Source organism: Manis javanica, chromosome 15, assembly GCF_040802235.1.
Source record: "Manis javanica isolate MJ-LG chromosome 15, MJ_LKY, whole genome shotgun sequence".
Lineage (NCBI taxonomy): Eukaryota > Metazoa > Chordata > Mammalia > Pholidota > Manidae > Manis > Manis javanica.
The window spans coordinates 87901023-87924881 of record NC_133170.1 but is presented as its reverse complement, the minus strand read 5'-3'; the positions used below and the strand labels follow the sequence as shown (position 1 = coordinate 87924881).

General features: G+C 49.4%; 1 protein-coding gene across 11 annotated transcripts in view; it reads right to left on the bottom strand.

Annotated features, from left to right (window-relative positions):
* LOC108401536 (zinc finger protein 337-like) overlaps window positions 1–23859 on the bottom strand; it is a 169907-nt gene that overhangs the window by 5752 nt on the left and 140296 nt on the right. For 2 of the 11 annotated variants that reach the window (XM_073223034.1, XM_073223039.1), the window contains exons 1-4: window positions 16990–17192; window positions 4313–4388; window positions 3668–3794; window positions 3306–3404 (exon numbers count right to left, since the gene is read on the bottom strand). In XM_073223034.1, coding sequence (XP_073079135.1) covers window positions 3306–3404; window positions 3668–3794; window positions 4313–4360 — 274 coding nt within the window. In that variant the 5' untranslated portion in view covers window positions 4361–4388; window positions 16990–17192. Of the gene's footprint in view, window positions 1–3305; window positions 3405–3667; window positions 3795–4312; window positions 4389–5142; window positions 7560–16640; window positions 16959–16989; window positions 17256–23859 lie in introns of those variants that run through there. The other 9 variants (XM_073223038.1, XM_073223040.1, XM_073223047.1 and 6 more) reach the window with 8 other exon arrangements.

The following is a 23859-nucleotide window of genomic DNA, read 5'->3' as shown; positions in this document are numbered from 1 at the left end:
TTCCATGCAGTAAGCCTCATGAGTTATAGGAAATGGTGTGTGAAACTCCCTTTGACAGCACCAGACATAAAAGGGGATCTTGGACAAAAGAGGAAGGCACAGATGGGGAAATATGTCATCAAGAATATACAGCAAAATGCTAGGTGTTGAATACAACAAATAAAAATTTCAGAATCTTGGCACAAAGTATTGTGGGATGTAGACTTAAAAGACACATGGGGAGAGGTTAAAGACGGCAGAATAAGAAGTGAGACAGAGAATCCCTCCAAGAAACCACATATAATATGAAAATACACTTAATACAACTAATCCAAAAAGAGCAACAGGAAAGAAGACTGAGCCAGGCTGCATACACCTGGGAAGAGAGCAGACCTCACTAAACAGGGTGATGTACAAAGCCCTGATCCAACGGGACTCAATCCCTTCCCTGAACCCAGCTCACCGGAGGAAGAGAAACACAGTGGGGAGGGGGTGGAGCCTGAGGCTGCTAAACACCCAGCCCTGGAGATCTGCTTTGGGAGCACAATCTCTCTCAAAATACCAACAGCATTCTTCAACGAACTAGACCAAATAATTCTAAAATTCATATGGAACCACAAAAGACCCAGAATAGCCAAAGCAATATGATAAAGGAGCAATGGATATACAGTGGGGAAATGAAAGCCTCTTGAACAACTAGTATTGCCAACACTGGCCAGCTACATGCAAGACAATGAAAATGGATTATTTTCTAACCCTGCACACAAAACTAAACTCAAAATGGATCAAAGATCCGAATCTAAGTTATGAAACCATAAAACTATTAGAAAAAGATGCAGGCAGAAAACTCCTGAATATAAACATGAGCAACTTTTCCTTGAATGCATCTACTCGGGCAAGGAAAACCAAAGCAAAAATGAACAAATTGGACCCCATCAAGCTAGAAACCTTGTACAGCAAAGGACACCATCAGCAGAACAAACAGGAATCCAACAGTATGGGACAATATAGTCACAAATGACAGATCCGATAAAGGACTGACATCCATAATATATAAAGAGCTCACACACCTCAACAAACAAAAAGCAACTAATCCAATTAAAAAATGGGCAGAGGAGTTGACTAGACAGTTCTCTAAAGAAGGAAGTAAGATGGCCAACAGACACATAAAAAGATGCTCCACATCGCCAATCATCAGAGAAATGCAAATTGAAACCACAATGAGATATCACCTCACATCAGTAAGGATGGCCAGCACAGAAAAGACAAAGAACAACAAACACTGGCGAGGATGTGGAGAAAGGGGAACCTCCTACACGGCTGGTGGGAATGTAAGCTAGTTCAACCACTGTGGAAAGCAGTATGGAGGTTCCTCAAAAATCTAGAAATAGAAACACCATGTGACTCAGGAATTCCATTCCTAGGAATTCATGCCACGAAAATAACCTCTCACGTTCAAAAAGACATATGCACCCTTATATTTATCACAGCACTACTTACAATAGACAAGATATGGAAGCAACTTAAGTGTCCATCAGCAGACGAATGGATACAGATGTGGTATATATCCAGAATGGAATACTACTCAGCCAGAGGAAAGAAAGGAATCCTACCATTTGCAACCACATGGATGGAGCTGGAGAGTATTATGCTCAGAGAAATAAGTCAGGCAGGGAAAGGAAAATACCAAATGAGCTCCCTCATTTGTGGAGTATAACAACAAAGCAAAACTTAAGGAACAAAATAGACTCACAGATGCTAAGATGGGACTAATGGATACCAAAGGGGAGGCGTGGGGGATGGCAGGTAGGGAGGGACGGAGAAGTGGATTGTGCAGCATGATGATTAGTGAACACACTGTGTGTGGGGTCACGGGGAAGACAGTGTAGCGCAGAGACCAGTAGGGACTCTGGCATCTTAGTGCACTGATGGACAGGGACAGCAATGGGGTGTTTGGGGGAAATCGATAATAAGGGTGAATGTTGTAGGCAAATTGTCATTCTTGTGAAACCTTCATAAGAGTGTCAATCAATTGATATCTTAACAAAAAATAAAAATAAATAACAGTCACACAGTACAAAAACATGTTAAATAATTTATGCTATCAAAAAGTAATCTAATGAACCGTACTATTAAGATCAGAATAGAGTAAGTGTTACTAGATTCTGGAGATGAAAGGATAGGAAGACCATGACTTGCTTCAAAATAATCAAGGTGTGGGAGAAGAGGGTGAGAGTGGGAGGCAGGACTGCCCCCAAAAGAGTGGAGCTGGGAGACAGGCCCACAGAGCTTATGAAATCAAGACTATTTTACGTCAGGTCGCCTGTACACAAAGAACGTGGCACTAACAAAATGACCATGATCACACAGGGACAGATGGATTCATTGGGGAGAAATACAACAACTGTCATGCAATAAAAGACTTAAAATGCGTCTCTCAAATACTGGACGAATAGTACAAACTGACCGACTCATGCCAAACAAATTGGTAAAGACATATGAGTAGACAAATGACAACAATCTACAGGATGTGTTCACGGCCAAGGCACAGCAGGACACAAAGGAGACTTCCAAGCACATGGCAATGGCAGCCACCTCAACGTGAGTCTGCTACCACGCTCCCCAAGAAGGGCCTAGGGATCAGTAAGGACAGATGAAGCCAAAAACCAACACCTTCAGCATAACCAGAAGACACCCCACAAATTTACACTTGTCCACAGCCAAGGAAGGGGCATCAGATCTCAGCAGAACCTCCCGTGATCCCACCACAAGGGCCTGGGGGAGGGAGGCCCAGAAAGTACTGGGCACACAGGAGACGGGAACAGGGGGCCCAAAGGGGAACCCCCATTGCAGAAAGACAGCAAGTCCAGGCGACAGGTGACAGAAAAAAACATGACAAGCAGTCCCCATGGTGCCCACCTCCAGACAGCAGCCACCCGAAGGCAGTGCCTCTGGGTCACAAGAGGGAAAAGGAAGGAGAAGTGGCCCCAGAGACAATGGTGGCAAGAAGAGGTGGAAGATGGGACACACGGGGCCCTGCAGGACAGTAACAAAGAGAAGACACCCCACTGCTGCCTCAGAGAGCCGGGTCAGCAAGGCCACAGAGGGAAAGCCTGCTGGGGAGAAGGTGGGCTTCCTGCAGTCGGAAGGTGTCTGGGCACCCAGGACACCCCCTCACTCATCCAGGATGATGGTGTGGGAGGGAGGCAGGGCCAGGCAGCCCCAGCAGCCGCGGTGCAGGAGGACAGCTTCCTGAAAGGGCTTCTGAGGAGTCGCCCCCACCCTGCAAGGCCGAAGGCCAGTGTCCACCCGGAGGCTCCCCTCACCTGGACGGGGGCCTGGCTGGTGTCTCCTCTCTTCCCTCCAGGGCTCTTCCCCTCGCTCCAGCCATGTGAGGAGGTCCGGTTTAGAACAGGGAATTCCTGCTTAGCGGGAAAAAGGAGCAGGTCAGTCTTGGTTAAAGACCGGAGATGCTATTTGCTGGTGCCAGACTGGGGGCCGGGGGGGCTGGGAACCATGCATTCCAGGCTGTGTGGAACGCTGGCAGGCCTGGGATCCCAGCACTCCCAGAGGTACACAGCCCCCGTCCATCCCCAGGGGAGCAGGAAGCTGAGCACCTGCTTCTCAGTGGGACCCCAGGAAGAGTAAGGTTCAAAGGGAAAACAGCCCTGAGGCGAGCCCCGCTCACCCAGCGACACCAGGTGGCTGAAGTTCTCCAGCATCACGTGTCTGTACAGGGTCCTCTGCGCAGGGCTCAGCAGCTCCCATTCCTTCTGCGTGAAATCCACAGCCACATCCTCAAACATCACAAAAGCCTGCAACACAAACCCAGGCCTGCTCACCAGGAGGCTGTGAGCCACAGCCTGGCCGTTTGCGGGCACAGGGGCTGCATCCGTCCCCCAGCTTTGCAGGCGACCATTGGGTGCCAGACCTTCCACACTGCAGGCGGTGGTTCCCAGGGACAGCCTGAGACGGACAGCACGTCTGCCCTCCTCCCCAGCCCGAGGACCTGCCTCATCCCGCAGGGGCTGATCACACAGCCCGTCCTGCTTGAAGTCTCGGCCACCGCTGCCTACGGCCCTCCCCTCACACACCAACCAACCGATCTTCACTGGGCACTGGGGCAAGGGCAGCCATCCTGTGTGTGCTGCTCACACTTCAGCCCTTGGTGCCGTCCCACCCAGTACCCCACAGGGATGTGGCCATGCCGAGGCAGGTCAGCACCCCAGGATGGCTGCTGCCTTGGCCCTGTACCAACGAGGCAGCCACCAGGGCAAGTGAAGGGATGGGTCCGTCCTGTGATGGCAAAGATGGGACATCTGGTACGTCTCACCTCTCTGCCGGCCTTCCAGGGTCCCAGAGCCGCCTTCCTGCTCTCCATGGGGAAGGGAAGCCCTCGGAGGGCTGCTCTGCGGGGAGGGAAGAGAGTAAGAGGGTGCCTGGGTGCGCCTGCCCCGTGCGAGGCAGGGCTGACCCTCGCAGTGGGGGGCAGTCATGGGCACCAGCACGGCCACCTCCAGGGTCCTGACAGGGGCAGAGGGAGCCAGGCTACCTGCTGGCGCAGCTCCACGCTGGGGCCTGGGCGTGAGGCTTCAGTGCCACGGGAGCTGAGTGAGGATTTCTTACCACGCTGAGTGAATGAGCGACGGCCTTGGGACCCCCAGGGGAGCTCCTGCCTCTCAGGTCAGGGCCCAGAGCTCCAGGGGGCCTCATGACGGCTCTAGCGCCTCTCCCAGACTCAGGCTCCATATGCTTACATAACCACAGGGCGCAGACCGGAGGCCACTGGTACACGGCATTGGCAGGATGCACAGCATGCTAACCTCATGCTGAAGCCCAGGGGAGACGTGGGCAGGTAAAGTGGGGGGGCCCGGTATACAAGCAATATCCCACCCCAGGGCAACCGCAGCCACCCAGCTCACCCCCCAGAACCCCTCCCCCATTTGGGGGGTGCGGCAGCCTGTGTCTGCAGAGCTGATGGCAGGTCACACTGTGGAGGCCTCGGGGGTTTCTGATCAGAGGTGAAGGGGCAGAGGCTTCCCCCCAGGACTGCTTCTCACAGCGCCTGGACTACCTCCACCCCTCATACACCCAAGGTCGGGGAACAAGCCTCGGGCCCAGCTGAGAATCAGGATTGGAACAGTTCCCAGTATCTCAACGCACCATCAGCACGGGAGGCGGCTGCGCTGTGGTGAAGAAGAAGCCCTAAGACACAGAGTCGGCCTCACGTGCGGGAGCCGCTGCCATCTGGGTCCCGGTGCAGCAAAGCACCTGTGGGCACTTTACTGGGAGTCGGTGTGATCCGAACACGAACCGGTCGGAAGGTGACACTGAAGAGTCATTAAACAATACGGCCCCACATGGTGTCATTACAATGGGGCAACGGGTCCACGGAGGCTCGTCATACCGTCCTTTCACAATTTGTATTTTAAAAAATAATGGAGAAAATATGGAAGTTTAACTGTCAAAGTGTAGAGCATAAGGATGTCACTAGAACGTTCTCCATATTGAGAAATACAGGCCTGGGTAACCGAAGGGGTCACGTGCTGGAGAGAGAATCCGAGCACTGGGCGGCGTACTAGCTTAGAGAGACTTAACAAGACATCGTGTAGAACCGGTCAGAGGGAAAGCATTGAAATCCCCTATGTTCTGTATGGGCAGTCAAAAGCACTTTTTAACTTTGTTCTTGTGATTTCTTTATACAGACTTTTTATACCCCCTCTGTTGCATGTCTATCTACTCAGAAGTCCCAAAGTTATGCTCCTCTATGAACTTTAAAAAGTTTAAATATTTTATGTTATCTGCAGACTAAGTCACTTTTTATTTCCTCTTCTCATTATTTGTTGCCAGATCACAGAAATTCAAGTGATTTTTAAAAACCTGATTTTGGATCTTGTGAAGTTCTAAGTTCTCTTCTTAGTACAAGTAGTTCTATGATAGATCCCTTACGAGATATACTGTAGGAGAGCCAGGGAGAGGCTTTTACTTAGAAATAAAGTGAGAGGACAGACCTCCGGGCTCAGTACAGGAGGGGACGAGAGCCCCCCCCTTAGGATATTTTCTAAGTACACAACAACGTCTTCTGGGAATAAAGACAGCCGAACGTTTTCTCAGTGTTTATGCCTCTTTTTCCTTGTTTGCCCCACTAGATATTCTAGTATAACGCTGAGTGAGGGTGGGGAAGGCTGGACGGAAACGCTCGTCCCTCATCTTCCAGGAGGGCACCTCACCACTCACGCACGCCTTTGCTGCTTCCCACCCGCAGGCACTGAGCTATTACTGTGCTATGTAGAGGGCACGGCCCGGCGCTCTCAGCGGAGTGAGACGCACTACCTACTGCCGGGAGGACAAGCCGGTAATAAACCCTTTCACCCCCAGAATGACCTACTCTCATTTCTTTGGTCACTGAATCCATAGTGAACTTGTCCAAGGCAGGACGCCCCACAAGACAACTCCATTAAAGTGGCAAATTAAACTGACTTCAGGAAATTAAGGCTCTGTCCCTTCTTGGGCATGAACTCCACGTGCCTAGAGTATATGATCCTGTGCACGTGCTGCAGGACTCCATCTGCTAACGTTTGGTGAGCTTCTCTGACAGCCTCTGGGCTGATGCCTCACATGAAGGGGCATGAGGGGCGTTACAGAAACGTTCTCCAAATCCCGAGAAGTAACGTGTGCACAGACATTTCTTAAAATGCAACAATGCAGGGGGAGAATAAATTTTATGATGCTTTACAGATTGTTTCTCTTAGATATTGAAGGTGTGTGGCTGCCGTGCACTGAGCAAGTCCACTGGCACCACTTTCCCTACAGCACTGGCTCACTCATGCCTCTGGGTCATATTTGGCAATTCTCACGTTATTTCACACTTTTCATCGTTCTCCTATTTGTTAGGTGACCGGTGATCTTTGATGTTGCCACTGTAGTGCTTTGGGTGCCCCCTCACTGCACCCACGAGATGGCAGAGTCCATCAGGGGGCGTCCCGAGGGCTGTGCTCACTGGCGGTCCCGTCCCTCTCCCTCTGCTCAGGCCTCCCTGTCCCCTCACACACAGCAATGTACAAATAAGGCCAATGGGTTACCCGACAGTGGCCTCTATGTGTTCCAGTGAAAGGTCACCTGTCTCTCCTGTTATATGAAAAGATAGAGAAGTTCAGCTGAGGGAGGAGGGCATGTCAGAGGCCAAGATGGGCTGAGAACGAGCCCTTTTCACCAAAGACTGAGCCCAGTTTTCTGGGTATGAACACACAGAAAAGGTTCGTGAGGGCAGCAGTGCTCCTCCACTGAGCCCCCATTTGATAAGATGAAACAGCCTATGGACGATGTGGGAAGGTTTCACTGGTCTGGACAGGAGACCAAACCAGCCACAACATTCCCTAAGACGAAAGCCTGACCCAGAGCGAGACCCTCAGTCTCTCCAATCCTACGGAGCTCAGAGATGTGAGGAAGCTGCAGAAGAAAGGGCTGAAGCTGGCAGAGGTTGCCTGATGCAGTTTAAGGAGAGGAACCACCTCTGTAACATAAAAGTGCAGGTAAAGGAGCAGTGCTGATGGTGAAGTGGCACAAGATCTTTTCCGACAAGTTCCAGCTGCGATCGCTGATGAGGCGGGTACACTAAACAACAGGCTTGTAGACAAGGCAGCCTTGCATTGGAAGATGTCATCTAGGACCGTGATAGCTGGAGATCGGAAGGCAGTCCGTTTGCAAACCTTCAGAGGACAGGCTGGCTCTCTTGCGAGGGGCTAATGCAGCTGGTGACTTTACGTTCAAGCCCATGCCCATTTGCCATTCTGAAAATCCTAGGGTCCTGGAAATTATGCTACATTTAGAAAAGATTCCTTCCAAATTTTACTTCTTCACAATGCAGCTGGGCACATAAGAGCGCTCACGGAGGTGTACTCTAAGGTGAACACTTGCAGGCTTGCTTACACATCCACTGGATGCAGCCCTTGGATTAAAAAGCGGTTTTGGGTTTTAAGTCTTATTATAGAAGAAGCACATTTCATAAAGGTCCAGCTGCCGTAGACGGCGATTGCTCTCAGGGATCTGGGCAGAGGAAAGTAAAAATTTCTGAAAAGGATTCTCTCTTCTAGGTGCTATTATAAGAATACTCAGGATTCCAGGAAAGAGGGCAAAATATTGACATTTACAGACGTTTGGAAGAACCTGTGCCCAAATTTTGCAAGTGACCTCAAGTGGTTCAAGACTGCAGGGGAGGAAGTAACTATAAATGTGGTGCGAACTACAAGAGACCTAGGTCTCCAAGTAAGGCCTCAAGAGGGGACTGGATCACTAGAATCACAGCATAAACTTTAATGGATAAGCAGATGCTTTTTAGGCACGAACAAAGAGCTCTCTTGGGGTGGAATCTACCTGTGGTGCAGATGTTGTCAGGGTTGCTGAAATGACAGAGAAAGATTTAGAATATTTTATAACCTTAGATGAAAACACAGCAGGACAGTTTGTGACACTACTATTTTGAAAGTTCTGGTGTGGGAAACATACTATCGATCCACATCCCAAGCTAGAGAGAAATCGTTTGTGAAATAGAAAATGGGACACAATAAAGATCAGAGCATAATAAAATAGAGAAATTAAAGAACAGGAAAAAAACAAATGAAAACAACTGCTCTGTCTTCAAGAAGATAATCAACATAGATAAGCCCCTAGTAGATTTGTCAGGAAAAAAAAGAGTACATTAATAAATTCAGAAAGAAAAAGGAGAAATAACAACTAACACCAGAGAAATTCAAAGCGTTCCATGGAAAATTATATACCAAAAAACTGGACAAGCTAGAACATGTGAACAAATTTCCAGAAAAGTACAAACTTCCAAAGCTGAACTGGAGGAAAGAGACAATCTGAACAAATTACCACTAAACAACAACTGAATTGTGAATTCAAAAATTCTCAAAAAATGAAAAGCCAGCTGAATTGTTACAAACACTCAAGGAAATGCTAACACGCATCCTTCCTAAAGCACTGCCAAAATAGAAGAGCAGGGGCTACTTCCAAACTCACTCTACCAGGACAGCATCACCATAAAAGCAAAACAAACACATTGCAACAAAACATCATGAAAGATCAACAACCATGGTGAACAGAGATGTGAAAATCCTCCACAAAATAATAGAAACCAAATACAAAAACACAGCAAGAAGACCATCCATCACGACCACGTGCGATTTCTCCCAGGGAATTGAGGAGCAAAAATATTTGCAAATTGACTAATGTGATACACGACATTAATAAAAAGGCTAAAACTGAAGTGATAATCTCAACAGATATTGAAAAATCACTTGAAACAAATTCAACATCGATTCATGATAACAGCACTCAACAAAATGGATGTACAGAGTGCACACCTCAACGTAAGAAAGGCCACATAACACAACTCCACAGCTAACATCACCTGAATCGGGAAAAGCTGAAATATTTTTCTCCAAGATCAGGAAATAATCAAGTACACTCTTACCACTTTCATTCAACATAGTAGTGCAAGTCCTAGTCATGGCAATCAGAGAAGAGACAGAAGGCTTCCAAATTGGTGAGGAAGAAGGAAAACTGTCACTATTTGCAGATGACATGATATTATACATAGAAAACCCTGGAGACTTCACTAGAACACTGTCAGAAGGAGTAACTGGATCCAGCAAAGTTGCAGGATACGAGATCAATATACAGATATTTGCGGCATTTCTACATACTAACAGTGAACACAAGCAGAAACCAGGAAACCAATTCCATTCGCAACTGCATCAAAAAGAATAAAATACCCAAGTCACCTTAACCAAGGAGGTGAAACAGCTGTACTCTGAAAACTGTAAGACACGAAAGAAAGAAATCGAAGAAGCACCAATAAATGGAAATCTCCTCTGTGCTCCTTTATAGAAAGAAATAATATTGTCAAAATGGCCATCCTGCCCAAAGGAATTTACATGGTCAATGCAATCCATTTTGAAACACCAACGGTATTTTCCAGTGAACCACAGAAGACTCCAAAGAGCCAAAGCAATCTGGAGAAAGAAGAACAACGAACGGTGAGAACGGGGGATCATGCTCTCTGACTTCAGGCTACAGTACACAGAACACTGTGGTGCTGGCACAGAGCAGGCCCATAGGCCAATGGAACAGAACGCAGAGCCTACAAATAAAGCCACATACATTTGGTCAATTAATACACGACAAAGGAACCACAAGTATACAATGGGGAAAACAGGCAGTGTTGGGAAAGCTGGACAGCTACATGCAAGTGAACGAAACTGGATTATGCTTTAACTGCACAGAAGAGTAAACCCAAAATGCATTAGAGACCTGACTCTAAGACATGGAGCCATGACACGCTTAGAAGAAAACACAGGCACAAGGGTCATATTTATGGTTGCATTACTTAAAAGAGCCAAGTTATAGAAGCAACCAAACTGACAGAAGAACAGATAGACATGCTACATGTAGGCAATGGAGCATGACTGAGCCACAGGAAAGATATCCAGCCACTTGTGACAGGAAGGGTGGACCTGGAGGGTATGATGCTAAGTGAAACGTTACACCAGGCAGAGGAAGAAAACACTATATGACCTCACATATTATACGAAACAAAACGAATAGAATTCACTGCCAGACTCAGAGAAGGGACTGGTGGTTACCATGGGAAGGGAGGGTTTGGGATTGGGGTTGAAGCAGGCGAGGAGGACAGAGGCACAAAAACTCAATCATAACGAAACTAGCGGGGGAGGGAAAGCACAGCATAGAGCATACAGGCCACAGCTCTCTTCTATGTTTCTATGGCGATAGTAAATAGTAGTAACTACACTAGTTGGGGTGAACACTTAATAATGCAGGGAACTGCCAAATCACTACGGTGCAGATCTGAATCCACTGGAATATTATACATCAATTATTCTTCAGTAAAAAATCATGATAAAATTAAACTTTCAGATTTAAAAAATGAAGAATCAAACACTTTTAGAAACACATGAATCTAAAGGCCCAAGACATCCATCCCGCAAACCCCAAGAAGGATGACCCCAGAGAGCCTCACTGAGGTAGCAGAGCCCTCAAGCATGCTGACCGGAGCCAGAGCTGTAAGAACCCAGGGTCGGCAGGAGGAGGAGGTGAGGACAACGGCGGTGCTGGCCACTCGGGGAGAAATCGCCACCGTGAGCGGAAACCTGGGGAGAGAGGGCGCTGTCTGTCACCTGCACTGGCCACACTCAGTTGTTCCGTCACACCGACAGGGCGGGAGCGGGTTCCCAGTTTGAGGCTCAATCACACATTCTCAGTATCCTTACAAACATTTAGACAGTTCTGAATAAATGTTTCTCCAAATGCTGAGTGGCCGTAAGAAAGCTGTCAGTGATTTAAAGAGGTGTTTTTTAATAATATCCATATTACAGTTGTTTTGTGGGGAAAGGGTCCATAGAGCTCCCTACACTGCTATTCCCAAAGTCCGAATTTACTGAGACCCCTTCTGTTCCCCGTCGGGCATCCTCGCATAAAACAATGGATCCTTGGCCAGTAATTTCCTTTCCTCTGCTCCCTTTCCACCTTTAATAACCTTTCCTTTTCTGCAGCCCAAAGGGGTCTCCCTCCAATCACAGAGGCAATGCTGCCCACTCTTGAGCGATCTAATAACGCCCATTAGATTTTCAAATTTACTCAAATGAGTTCCACTTTTTTCAACACTTGCAAAGTGATGTGTCAGATGAAGCTGATGCATTCATGGGATAACAGTATCTCTACTACTGTGTTTTCCTCACAATTTTTGCCACAATAAGTTAAAACCATTTATTTCGCAGTCATCCCACAGGCCTACTGGTGTTGGAAAACCTGCCTGGCCTCACTACTCCTCCCACGCCAATAACCGAGGGAGTCGGAGTGATGCAGGGGGAGGAAGGGGTCGCCTCCTTTCCCAAAGCCACCCAACCGCCCTTGGATGCCTGCCCCAAGTTGAACCCCAGCCATGTTTCCAAAACCTCTGCCAGGACACATGGACAGCCCCCTCTTCCCTGCTGGAGGAAGACTGCCCCAAGGAGACCCTGCCCCAACCTCGACTGCTGGCCCTCACCCAAATTAAATCACCCAAGCGACATCTGCCCCTTTGTTAGGCAGGAAAACAGGTTTGAGCAGGAAGGAAAGAGAGTAAGGCCAGAAAAGCCATGGCAGGGGCTCAAAGAGTTTACCTGTTAAAACTACAAAGCCAGAAAGGATGGAGTTAGTGAATTGGTCAGTTAAAGCCCAGAAGGCCAGCTTCACATGGCATGTTTGAATACTCCCCGGATAAAGGAAGTGTCTCGGCACAGGATATGTTTTCACTGTGTCACTGGGCTCACACCTTTGTAAGATTTACTTGAGCCTGCTGAAAGCCCCAGCTTATTCGGGAGAAATTCCATCCTGAGGCTAAGACTGCATTTTAATCAAACAGACAATGACTCAGCTCACTTCCCAGGCGGCACAGATGGTCTCGACTGATATGCTTCCAGGCAGGACTGCTGTCCTGGGAGGGAATCAGACGGGTAAATGTCTCGTGCTAAGTTAAAAGTAAAAAACTTTATGTCTCATCAAAGATGAACATTCTGGAACCAGTGGACAAGTCCACACTCCTAGCCCATCGCTATATTCCTGAAAATCCTTCACCCCTTATAAAACTCTAGACCCTAAACACTTAGGGGCGCACCTCTGTGGTCATCCACACTTTCAAAGTGGTAGCACTTTCCCAATCTTTCACCGCACCTGTCTCTTAGGTAGCCCACTCTCCCTTTACTCTGTGTGCACATTTTTGCCTTAAATCAACTCTCACTACTACAATGCTCTGTCTCTATGCTTTCCCAGTGTGTCTGTGTCACTTTGCTTTGTCATTGTGATCCTCTGGATTTAAGCTCACACCTTAACGCCCTCTGCCCCATTACAGATAAGTAAGGAGGGGCTGCTGAGAGCGCAGATCTGGGCTTGCGAATCACCATCACCTGGGTGCCCCAGATGGCGCTGCAGCTCACGGTCATGTTCTCTAGTAGCCTGCCTGAAAGCCCCACTTATTTATCTCTAGGAAATTCACAGAATATAACCTCATTCCATCCTGTGCTCGATGGCTCCCCCAAAGCCTGGGGTGGTAGGGACTCGGTTCCCACGCTGTGCAGATCCCAGTGCACACTGGACGCAAGGTGACACCGGCTTAAGCAGTCAGCAGGGGATGCGACCCATGCACAGCAGAGGTTCAGTGAACTTCCTTTGTCATTCTCTCTGTCATTCCCTCACACTCTTGCCTTAATAAACTGCTTCCTCGAGAAGGGGATTGAGGGGTATTATGATCAGTTCACATGGTGTGTGGGGGTCCTGGGGAAGACAGTGTAGCACAGAGAAGACAAGTAGTGACTCTGGCATCTTACTACTTGAAAGAGAGTGACTGCAATGGGGTACAGGATGGGATGCACAAGAATGTGGGTGAATGTAATAACCACATTGTTTTTCATAGGAAACCTTCATAAGAGTATATATCAATAATACATTAGTAAAAAAATGTATAAACATATAATAAAATGAACTCCCTCAACTTATACTCACATCCCTCCCACTCCAAACCAATCCCCCTCCTCCCATAAATATGTACCAACCGAGGGGAAGTACTATCTCGCAGGAGAACTGAATCAAGAAATTCCTTGTATTAAGTTCATCTTACAGAACATCTACAGGACAGACTATGGATGGTGACGTAACATCTCTCACCATATCTCAGGTCATGAGGCCACATATCACATGAGACTGTTAGGCAGAAGAATAGATATGAGTGGGTGGGGTGGAAAGAAAATAAGGCCAGCAAAACCCACTAGGAGGGACTCGAAAGACTTGGCCACTTATACTGTTGAGTCAGAAATGATGGATAGTTAGAGTTAAACAGTGAGGCTAAAAAGTCCTGGAGTAACTTGGCCTGGAATTCTTGAATATTCCCAGACAAAAGTATCTGAGCATAGCCTCTGTCTTCATTTTGTCAATTACATCATGCCATTGTAACATTTACTGTGCCTGCTAAAAGGCCCAGCTTATGCTTTAACTTTACCCATATGCTGTTTTTTCCTCCTACAGCCCCTAAACTAGTAATTTGCAACCTGGGCAAGAGATAAGCATCATGATTAATTGTCAGGAGCCAGTCCGAATTGCCCACCTGATGGCACTGCCCAGATGCCCAGCAAGACGGAACCACAAAGTGGACTTCTGACAGGAACAACCCCGCTAACTCTCCTTATTATTATGGTGTTTGGAAATGTTGTTATTGTGTATTTATACACCTAAATTGGAAAACCAAATTTAAAATACCCTGGGAGAAATGCCAGAGGCAAGACCCTATTTCCACCAGAAAGTAGGGACGGAATGAGAAGGGGAGGATGCAGAGAGGACTTTGGAAACAAGTATTAGGATATAATAAACAGGGGTGGTTTGAGTGGGTTCCAGTACCCTCTCCCCGCCCAACTCGGCCCTGAAATTTCTAAATCACTCCTAGACCTGTTGGGTCCTGGGGAAAAAAATAGAACAATAAAGGAGAGCCAGCATGTATAACGGACGGGATAGTGTGGGTGGAAGGGCCTGGCATGACTGTACACACTCTCCCCATTGAAGAGATTTTCTTATAGATATTATTGTATATGGTTTAAAGAAACTCTCAAAAAGGACATGACCCTGCCTTCCCCGGGAAGAAAGGTGGCCTGACTGGGCCCCTAAGCCTTCAGATTCATTGGTTATTACCCCCTTACCTCATCCCCCCAGGTGCAACGCTCTCGTCTCTATGAAACTGGGCACCTACCCAAGGGTACAGCTTCCAGTTCCCGCAATTACAATCAGCTTAGTCTTGCTACACTGCTTTGATGATAGACTGTTTTGATGTTTTTCTTTATATCTGCATGTAATGCTCTAGACCTAGAAAAATAGACTTAGCTATACTTATTAATTAAATGAATAGTAACCGTGGCTATTTTAGAATCAATAATAAGGAAACTGCAAGTCCAGGGCCCAAGCCAACCAGGTGTGAGGGAACATTCTGAGAATTAAGTCTTGTTTGTTCTGAAACCGCCAGGGATGCCAAGCAAGCATAAATGCAAAGCATTAATAACTGCTAAGGCGCCAATAATCTCATCTCTAAAGACTGACCTTTATGTGAACATTTTTTCTCAAAGAATCAAATGATCTAATCTTTGTGAAACTGCGTACTCAAAACATATATAACCTTGCTACATTTCAATAAAACAGGCCAGGCTCAGCTCGGGAACTCTGCTACTGTCTGTGTCCTCATTCATTCATTCCGTCACCCGCCAACACCGTTCATCCCTCAGGGACCCCTGGACTCGCTGGAGCTGGACTCGGCCAATTAAGTTTGGAAACAAGCCCAGCTCTAAACAGCATCGTAACAACAGGAAGGATTCAGCTTAAAACCAATCCTGGGTTTTAAAACCCATGAAATTATGCAGTACGATTCTTAAAACACTCTTTAAAAAACAGACAATGACTCAGCCACCTAGGGGGCGGGGCAGGCAGTCATAAGCTGACATGCTGGCAGACAGATGGTGCTACCCTAGGGAGAAATCAAAGTACGAAATTTCCTGTGTAAAGTTAATTTTGTAGAATTACCTGGAGGACAGAGAGGAGACTTAATATCTCATCACAGACGAACATTTCAGGGCCACTTAACTAGTCTACACTCACTAGCCCTGTCACATTCGTGAAAAATCAATAAATTGGGAAACCCCCAACCCTTCAGCACGCGCCCTCTGAGGTCACCCACACTTTCTAAGTGCTTAGCCTTGAATGAAACTTGAACCTTCCAGGGCCTCTTCTCTGAGATCGCCCACACCCCTTCCCGAGTGAGCACTTTCTCTAATTACAACTTATGCCCTTCAGGGTGCCTCGCCTCCCTGAGGTCGCCTGCACTTTATCCCTAAGTAAGTAACTTTAAAGAAAACCTCTTCTCTGCTTCACTACTTTGTCTCTGCCCTTCAATTCTCTGTTGCAGTGGGGGCAGGAACGAAGGAAAATACACAGCGCTCCCCTAAGGACACCACAAGTCATGCGTACGCCCAGCAACGCCCCAGCTTTTCCCCATTCTTGAAAGGCTGAAAAGACACAATCCTAAGACTACGAGTGAACCTTCTGAGGCTGCCCACAACTCCTCTTTCTTCGACTGGTACTTTTTGACTTAAAGATTTCTCACTGGTGCGACCAACTTATTTTGTTTTGTCTCTGCGCCCTTCCAGCGGTGAGCGTCTTTGTTACTTCGCTGTCATTCTAACCTGCAGACTGAAGCGCAAGCCTTCCCCCTCTGTCCTACTTCGGGGAAGCAGGGAAGGGCCACCGAGGTCTGAGTTGGGCTCACGAGTTCCCGTCGCCTGGGACACCGGGACAGACCTCCCGCTGTCCGACCGCGCTCTTCAGAAGCCGCCCCCAAATCTCCTTTCTTGGCCTTCGGGAAGGTCTCCGAACACGGCCGCACTCCGTGCAGTGCTCTGGCCTCCCCGATATGCTGGGGTGCTAGGCCGGGGTTCCCAGGCTGTGCAGACCCACGCGGACCCCGCATCCAGGTGACCCGGCCGTGCAAGTTGCCGAGGCACCTGCCCCCGCGGAGCTCAGCGAGCGCCCCTTTCCGCCCCCGGCCCTCCCTGCTCTCTGCCGCTGCTCACCGTTCTGGACGCCGCCCTCACCTCCACTCGCCCGACCTGTTCGAGGACTCCCTCTCCTCGGGCGTCAGGAACCCGCCCGCCCAGGCGGAGGCTCCGCCGAGCGCGCGGGGAGCGGCCCTCCAGACGCAGCCGCCCCACGACGCCGGGACTCCCCGGGCCGCAGCTCCCGGCCTTTCCCAGAGGCTCTCCCGGCGACTCGCCCCGTCTGCCCCTGGGACACGGACCCCCTGCCCCTGCGGCCTGCAGGCGCTTCCGGCCTCAGCACCCCTCCCCCGCCGCACCCGCACGGCCGGCCTTCTCCCCGCTCGGAAGAGCGAGCAGGACAGGGGGCTGCAGGGCCCCGACTCACCCAGGGACGGACGGCGGGCGGGGACGGGGGCTCCGCGTCCTCGGCCGGATGCAGACGGAGGCTCTGCGCCTCGGCGTGGCCGTCCACCCGAGCGCACTACCCGGGATCCCCCGCGCAGGCCGGGATTCCAGGACCCAGAATCCTCAACGGCGGCTCCAGGACGTCAGTACCCAGAATCCTCGGCGGGCGGCTCCAGGACGTCAGTACCCAGAATCCTCGGCGGGCGTCTTCAGGAAGTCAGTGCACAGAATCCCTGGTGGGCAGCTCCAACGCGTCTACACCAGGCGGGGGGAGTTCGAACCTCGGCACCCAGAAACCTTGACGGGGCGGCTCCAGGACCTCAGTACCCAGAATCCTCTTCAGCTGTCCAGCACTGACCCGTACCCAGAAGCGTCAGCGCGGCAGGGCCCCAGGACTTCAACACCCAGAATCCTCGGAGGCGTGGCCACAGGTGTTCAGTACGCAGAATCGTGGGGCAGCTCCACCTCCCGGGACTGCACCTCCCAAAACCCCGCTTTTGGACCAGCCCTGCAGTTCATACTCGAGTCCCCCAGCCGCAGGGGCTGCCTTTTGCCTCAGCTTCAGGTGAGGCCTCCTTGGATGCTGAAGCTGCACGGCCTCTACCCCAGTTGCCGATGGACGTTGTGGGAGCTGCGGGAGCATCTGCTGCACAGCCGTGCTGCACCTTACGTGAAGGGCTGCAAGTTCCCTTCCCTGAGTAACAGTCCACGTCACTCTTTCCCCTACCAGGCACCTTCTAAAACTCCCATTTCAGTACCTCTACAAAGTAAGTTGCCAAGCAAACAAGAAGGTTATAATCCTGGGCTGATGCAAAGTCTCCCCTGAGCCAGATGGGACTGAGTGTCCTGAAACATTGAGGAGAGAACCATTAGCAAGTCTGCAAAACTTGAGCTCATGATCTAATGGGCCCACAGCAGCCACAGTGCAGGACTTCCCGGGCTGCAGAGGACCCAGGGCATCAGGCCGCTGCATGTTCTATGAAACCTGCCTATGCCTAGTGTTCCCTACAAGCATCCAATGTGAAAATGTACCCCATCTTGACACATCCGGGAACAGGACCCAGGAAGGGAAGAAAATCTGGCAAGAAGAGTTGTGAGTCAGCAAACCGGAGCTCGCCACACACGTGTCCTTCACTGACACATGACCTCACAATGTCGATGTGAGAAAGTCCGGTGCTTCACGGGAATTGGCCGCTTGAATAATTCTAGTTTCACTGGTAGGAGATACTTAACCTGCATTGAACACAGGGTAGACGTTTCTTTCTATGACTTTTAATTCCTATATAATTTCAAATTTATACAAATGTTGCATTAGAACAGGACAAAGAATTCTCATATACCCATTTCTTGGCTAACTTCACCAACTGTTTTCACTCTGCAACATTTATCTGGCCTATTTTGTCATCTTGTCTTCCACTCTCACTCCTTTCTCCCCATTTCTAGGATCTGTTTCCGACTTTGTGGCCTCTTGTCCTCAAGTCTTTTCAATAAGTATTTCCTAACCCCAAGGGCATGGGCACAGGACAATGATCAATCGTGGGAAATGAAGTCACACTACTATTGTCTCATCCACCACTGGCTTCCAATTTTGTCCACCATCTCCCAATAATGCCATTTCTAGCCATCTTCCCTCCCCCTTCTTAGACCAGTCCTGCCTCAGGAATTGTATATATACAGTATTTGGGCTCTTTGGTCCTGTCTCAGCTGCACACTGCCTCAAGTTTCTTTGTGTGTTCCGACCTTGAGTTTTTTGAAGGGCACAGAGGGCAGCTCTCCTCTACAATGATGCACAAATGGCCAGTAGCTGAGGTTTGCACACAGGAGATGCAGGTAATGGTGCGAATACCCCGGGGCATGATGTGTCCTTCTCAGGACCCTTTATGGGGGGGTGGCGGGGGTGGGCACTGGTGTCTCCTTACTGATGATGCTGACTGTAAGATAAATTCCAACCAAAATAAGCAGGCGACGAGAGGCAACAAAGGGCCAGGCAGTTTATTTGAGGAAAATCCCGGGCGAGCTTCACCAGTCTACATAAATGGAGGCTGGAGAAGTCTCACCCAGCAGGTCAGGCAGCAAGTTTTTAAAGAAGGTAGGGGGAGGCAGAGCTTAGATTTACAGCGGCACGAGGATTGTCTAGCCTAGGGTGCATGAAGTTCTCATTGGTCTGTAGACAGGCCCTGGATAGCTACCACCATTCCTACAGCTTGCCCAAGGGCTCTAGTTAGGAACTTCTGGAATGTCGTCTGATCAGACCCTGGAATGTTGTCAGACCAGAACCTGCTGGTCTCCTCACCTTATTATGTGAGGCCTGAGTCTGTGCAGCGGGCTCACCCCTCCCCCAGTGCCTCCAGCCTTACACTGACTTTGATCCCACAGCTAAACTCGTATCCACAGCAGTGCGGACATTCACCTTTTGTAAGAATCTGAATTATGAGAATTTGAAGAGGTAAAATCTACGACCATCAGTCCTTTTGTTTTCACTACAAATACACATAAGCAAAGTTCAAAAGGACTTTAAAAATGTATTAAGACTAATGAATTTTAAGGATACACAGTCACATGAACTGTCACGTAGATTTTCTACTTCTGCCACAGAGCAGGGCCTGGCCACGTGTGCCTTAGGCGGATCGCCTCCAGTCATCCTGTTGGAAGCATTTCCTTCGGCAGGTAAACAGCAGTGAGAACAGGCCATTCCTGCAGAAGATAGGGTTAGAAATGGAGAATATGCGTTTATGGATGAGTTTAGTGGCACTCTCGCCATTTCGCTGGCCTCAGTTTAGGCTCTGCAGTGTACGTTGCCATCCAAGGATGATTCTGTTTCTGTCTCTCCTCCTTCAGATCTGAGGAGGTGATTTTGCAAACTGAGCACCTAACTTAGCTGCAGACCCAGCTGTAGACGGCAGGGTAAAGGGCAGGAAGAGTTCCATCTTAAAGTAAGATTGCATTTTTACACCCAGGATGTTCAAGAGGCAAGATTCTTTAGCAAATAGACAATATCTCAGCCCACCTTGGGGGCTGGGCAGGCAGCCTTCTGATGTGCTCCCGGACCAAGGCACTGGTGTCCCAGGGAGAAATCAAGGCAGGAAATTCCTTATGTTAAGTTAATTTTTAATATTCAGGGACCATTAACAAGTCCACACCCCGAAGTTTTTTTCTTGTTCTTGAAAAATCCTCAACTGCCTATAAAACCCCTAGACAACGCACCACCATGGACTCTCTTGTCCCCTCCGGGCGTGAGCCGGGAGCTCTGTCCTTTCACTTTATCTCTAAATAAACGCCTGTACCCTGCTCTCCTACCTTGACTGTTTGTGAGGCTCATTCTTCGGATTCGTGAACAAGAACGCCGGCATCAAGACGACGGGTCTGAAACTGAAAGCTGAACATTTTCCCCCTGAAACATGCTGCTGCTTGTGGATTCCCATCTCCAACTCACATTCATTCCGCTGCCGAGTCCCGTGGATTCTGTGTCGTCCTCTCCAGCCATCCCAGCCGCACTGTCCTCCCAGCCACCCCCCAGGGCCAAGCCCTCTCGTCCCTGCTGACACACCCGCAGGAGGGCGCGTGAGCACTATGGGCCACAGCCTGCCTTCCTGCAGGCCCCTCGCTCCAGCGCCCAGGTGTCCCTTCAGAAACACGGTCCTGTGTCCCTCTGCTGCTGAAAGCCCTTCCTTCCAGGCCTGGACCTGCCCCCTCCCGTCCAGCCTCACCTCCAGCCTCAGGCCCGTGGGTGCTGGCAGTCCTCTGACAGTGAGACAGGCCACGGGCTCTGTTTCCTCCAGGGCTTCATAAAGCCCCTCTTACCTCTCGGTCAGGTTTCCGCACTCAACACGGAAGGTGCCCCGTTGGGTCCGCTGCCTTCCCTCGGCCTTCCCAGGATGCCACGTGCGCTTCGAGCCAGACTTGTGTCACTGTTCACTTGGATCATGTCTTTGCTAATTGCTCCTGGGGACAAGGGCTCTCTTTTCTCTCTTCACCCCGTGTCTAGAAGCCAGGAACTAGTGCTGGGGTGGCGTAAGGGGCAGAGTGCGCTGCGCTGACCCGGTCTGCCTCTTTCCCCTGCCTGATACCCCTCCACCCTCCGATCCCTCCATTAGCCCCTGATGAGGACGGGAAGTCTCAGGAGCACAGTGATGACAGGAGCTGCAGGGCAACTTGTGGGAGTCCAGCTCCAGCGAGTCCAGGAGTCCCTGAAGGATGGACGACGTCAACGACTCACTGAAATGAATGAGGACAAAGACACGAGCAAAAGCTGAGCCTGGCCTTTAATGAAAAGCAGAAGCCTGATTATATGCTCTTTGATTACATAAAGTGTAGATATTAATAATTTAATTGACACACAGCACGGTTACATAAGTTTGGAGAATGAGATTATGTCATTTCGCAGGTCTTAGCAGTTCACTTGTTTCCAAGTAAGCTTTCTTCTTACTTACTGCAGCCAGAAAATCGTACAAAGGTTAGGTAGGTGCCAGACTCTTGGTTTCTTTACAGATGACTATCTAAAGCTCACTAATCTATTATTTTGATGTACGGCCCAGAAGCTTTCATAGTTATACTCCCGTTCTTCATGTCCTGTAGGAAAGAAACAGGCTCTCTCTAAAAGGACACGATGACTTTTTGGTAGGCAGGGACAAATTTTATAAACTGTGCCTTGGACCCATTTTCAGTAAGACTTAAAAGGGAGATTTTTCTGATCTGGAGTTAGGTAATGCCCTGTTCTCATTTGTTTTATAGTTTGCCAGGACCTTCTTTGGTGGGCTAGCCAAAGAATATCATTTGCTCTCTGTACACACCTGTCACCATTAATCATTGAGTATGTCATTTGGAGGCCACGTAGGGGCAGAGGAAGGAACCTCAACCCAGGTAACTTTTCCCTATCATTTTTCCATAAACTTGGGTCCAAAACTCATGGGGTCTCTCTTTCCCGTCATCAGGGGTAGTCACAAGGACAGGACTGCTTTTTTCCAACTTCCTATAGGGCCAGTCCCTAAAATTTTCAGGGAGAATTGGATATGGCTTCTTCCCTGTAGGGGCAACATGAATTGAAACCAAAATAAGCAAATTCACTAAAAGGAACATTTTGAGCAGGAGGGATATCGGGGGTGCTCCTCTTGGAAGGCCACTGTGCCGCCCCTTCCATCCGACTGTGCAACTGCGCCGTCAGGCTGCGGGTTCTGACCGGGTCCTGGCAGCGTCTAGCATGAGGAAGGCGGAAGGCTGCGTATTTTGGAGGGGATTCGCCTTAAAGCCTGGGAAGACCTGGGGCCAGATGCCTGGTCGAGGGAGCAGAGGCCGCATGAACGCTGGGCTCTGGGGCGGCCAGGTGGGAAACGGATCGGGAGGGAACTGAGGACACGTGAAAATGCCAAGTGCCTGCAAGGGTCAAACCACCCAGAGGGAAAGGCAAGCAGAAGGGCCTGTGGGGGCTGCACACTCCCGGACCCGGGCTGTGAGGAGTTCCTGAGCTGCTCAGTGAGGCTGGGGCCCGTCTGCTGTGCTTGGGACACCCCCAGCCAGTGAGGGGCACAGCGGCAGGCCCAGAAGGGGTGGTCTGGCTTCAAATATGTAGCCAAGTCCCTAACAGACTTCAGCTCAGGATGCCAACTGTCCAGGGTACATGCGGCCCGAGGGAAGAGCCTCATCACTAACATTCCTTACTCTCCATTTAGGTTTCACTCATCAGTAGGAGGACGACTTTGTGGTCAGAAAATGCAAACCATAGCACCAGCCAAGGCTGTTTGACTTTAGGTCAACCCACCTTCAAACGTCAGAGTGCCTCAGTTTCCTCATCTGCAAACTGGGAGTTTATAACAACCACTGCACAAGAGCGAACTATGGTTAAGTGAGCCGATCAGGTTTCTTCATCTGAGGGGAGCAGGGAGGTCGGGAATTCTCCACCTAGGTTTTTTCAAAAGTTTAGCTGCCCGGGCCTGGGTCCGACCCCTAGACATTGACTCTCCTTGCTCAGGGGAGAACAGTGAGTCAGTCTTGACTATCTCACACCCTACATTCAGTCCATCATCTCATCCATGTGCTTCTCCTCTTTCACAACTGTTTATTTTGAATTAACATTGTACTTATAGAAAATTTGCAAAGGTAATATAGAGAATTTCCCTACACTTCTCACCAGGCTCCCCTAATATTAGCATCTTACAGAATCATGGCTATGGGAACAGAGGCAGGAATCTAACATCAGCACACTATTATGAACTAAACACCTTACTCAAAGTTCGTGAGCTTCTCTATCATGTCCACTTTTGGGACTCTGGGACACCACCCGGAACCCCACCAGGGCCATGCTAACCACGCTGCTGTCATCTCTAGTCTGTGTGCCTGCCTCCCAGCCATCCCCTTGGCTTCTCTGGGGGCCGATCTACAGCCTCCGGAAGCTTGGTTGATGCTAAGTAATAGGACTGCCTAACTCCTTAAGGGAAGAGACAACCACACCGAGGAGCAGGTATTCAACCAAGAGATTTATTCAGCGGCGGCGAGGTGGCTGCCCATGAGAGTGAGCGCAGCAGCCCCGGGCTGGGCAGCTTTGGCTTACGTCTCCTTATATTAAGGCACTTGGCACCAGCTGACTGGGTATGGAATCGTTGGGGTTAGCTGGCAGGACGTTATTGGTCTGTGTCACAGAATTTTCTGCATCATGAGAGGGGAGCGGAACCTAATTTCAGGAAACTGAACCTTAACGGTCACCATCTCAGGTCGAAAAGTGTGGGGTCAGGCGCCATTTTTGACTAACATTCTTACCTTTTTGATTTGGTATTGGAGACGGGACGTCACTGATATCTCTGGCTCTTTCCCACTGGAAGGGGGCGGCGATGGGGGCGCAAAAGGGAAGAGTTATGAT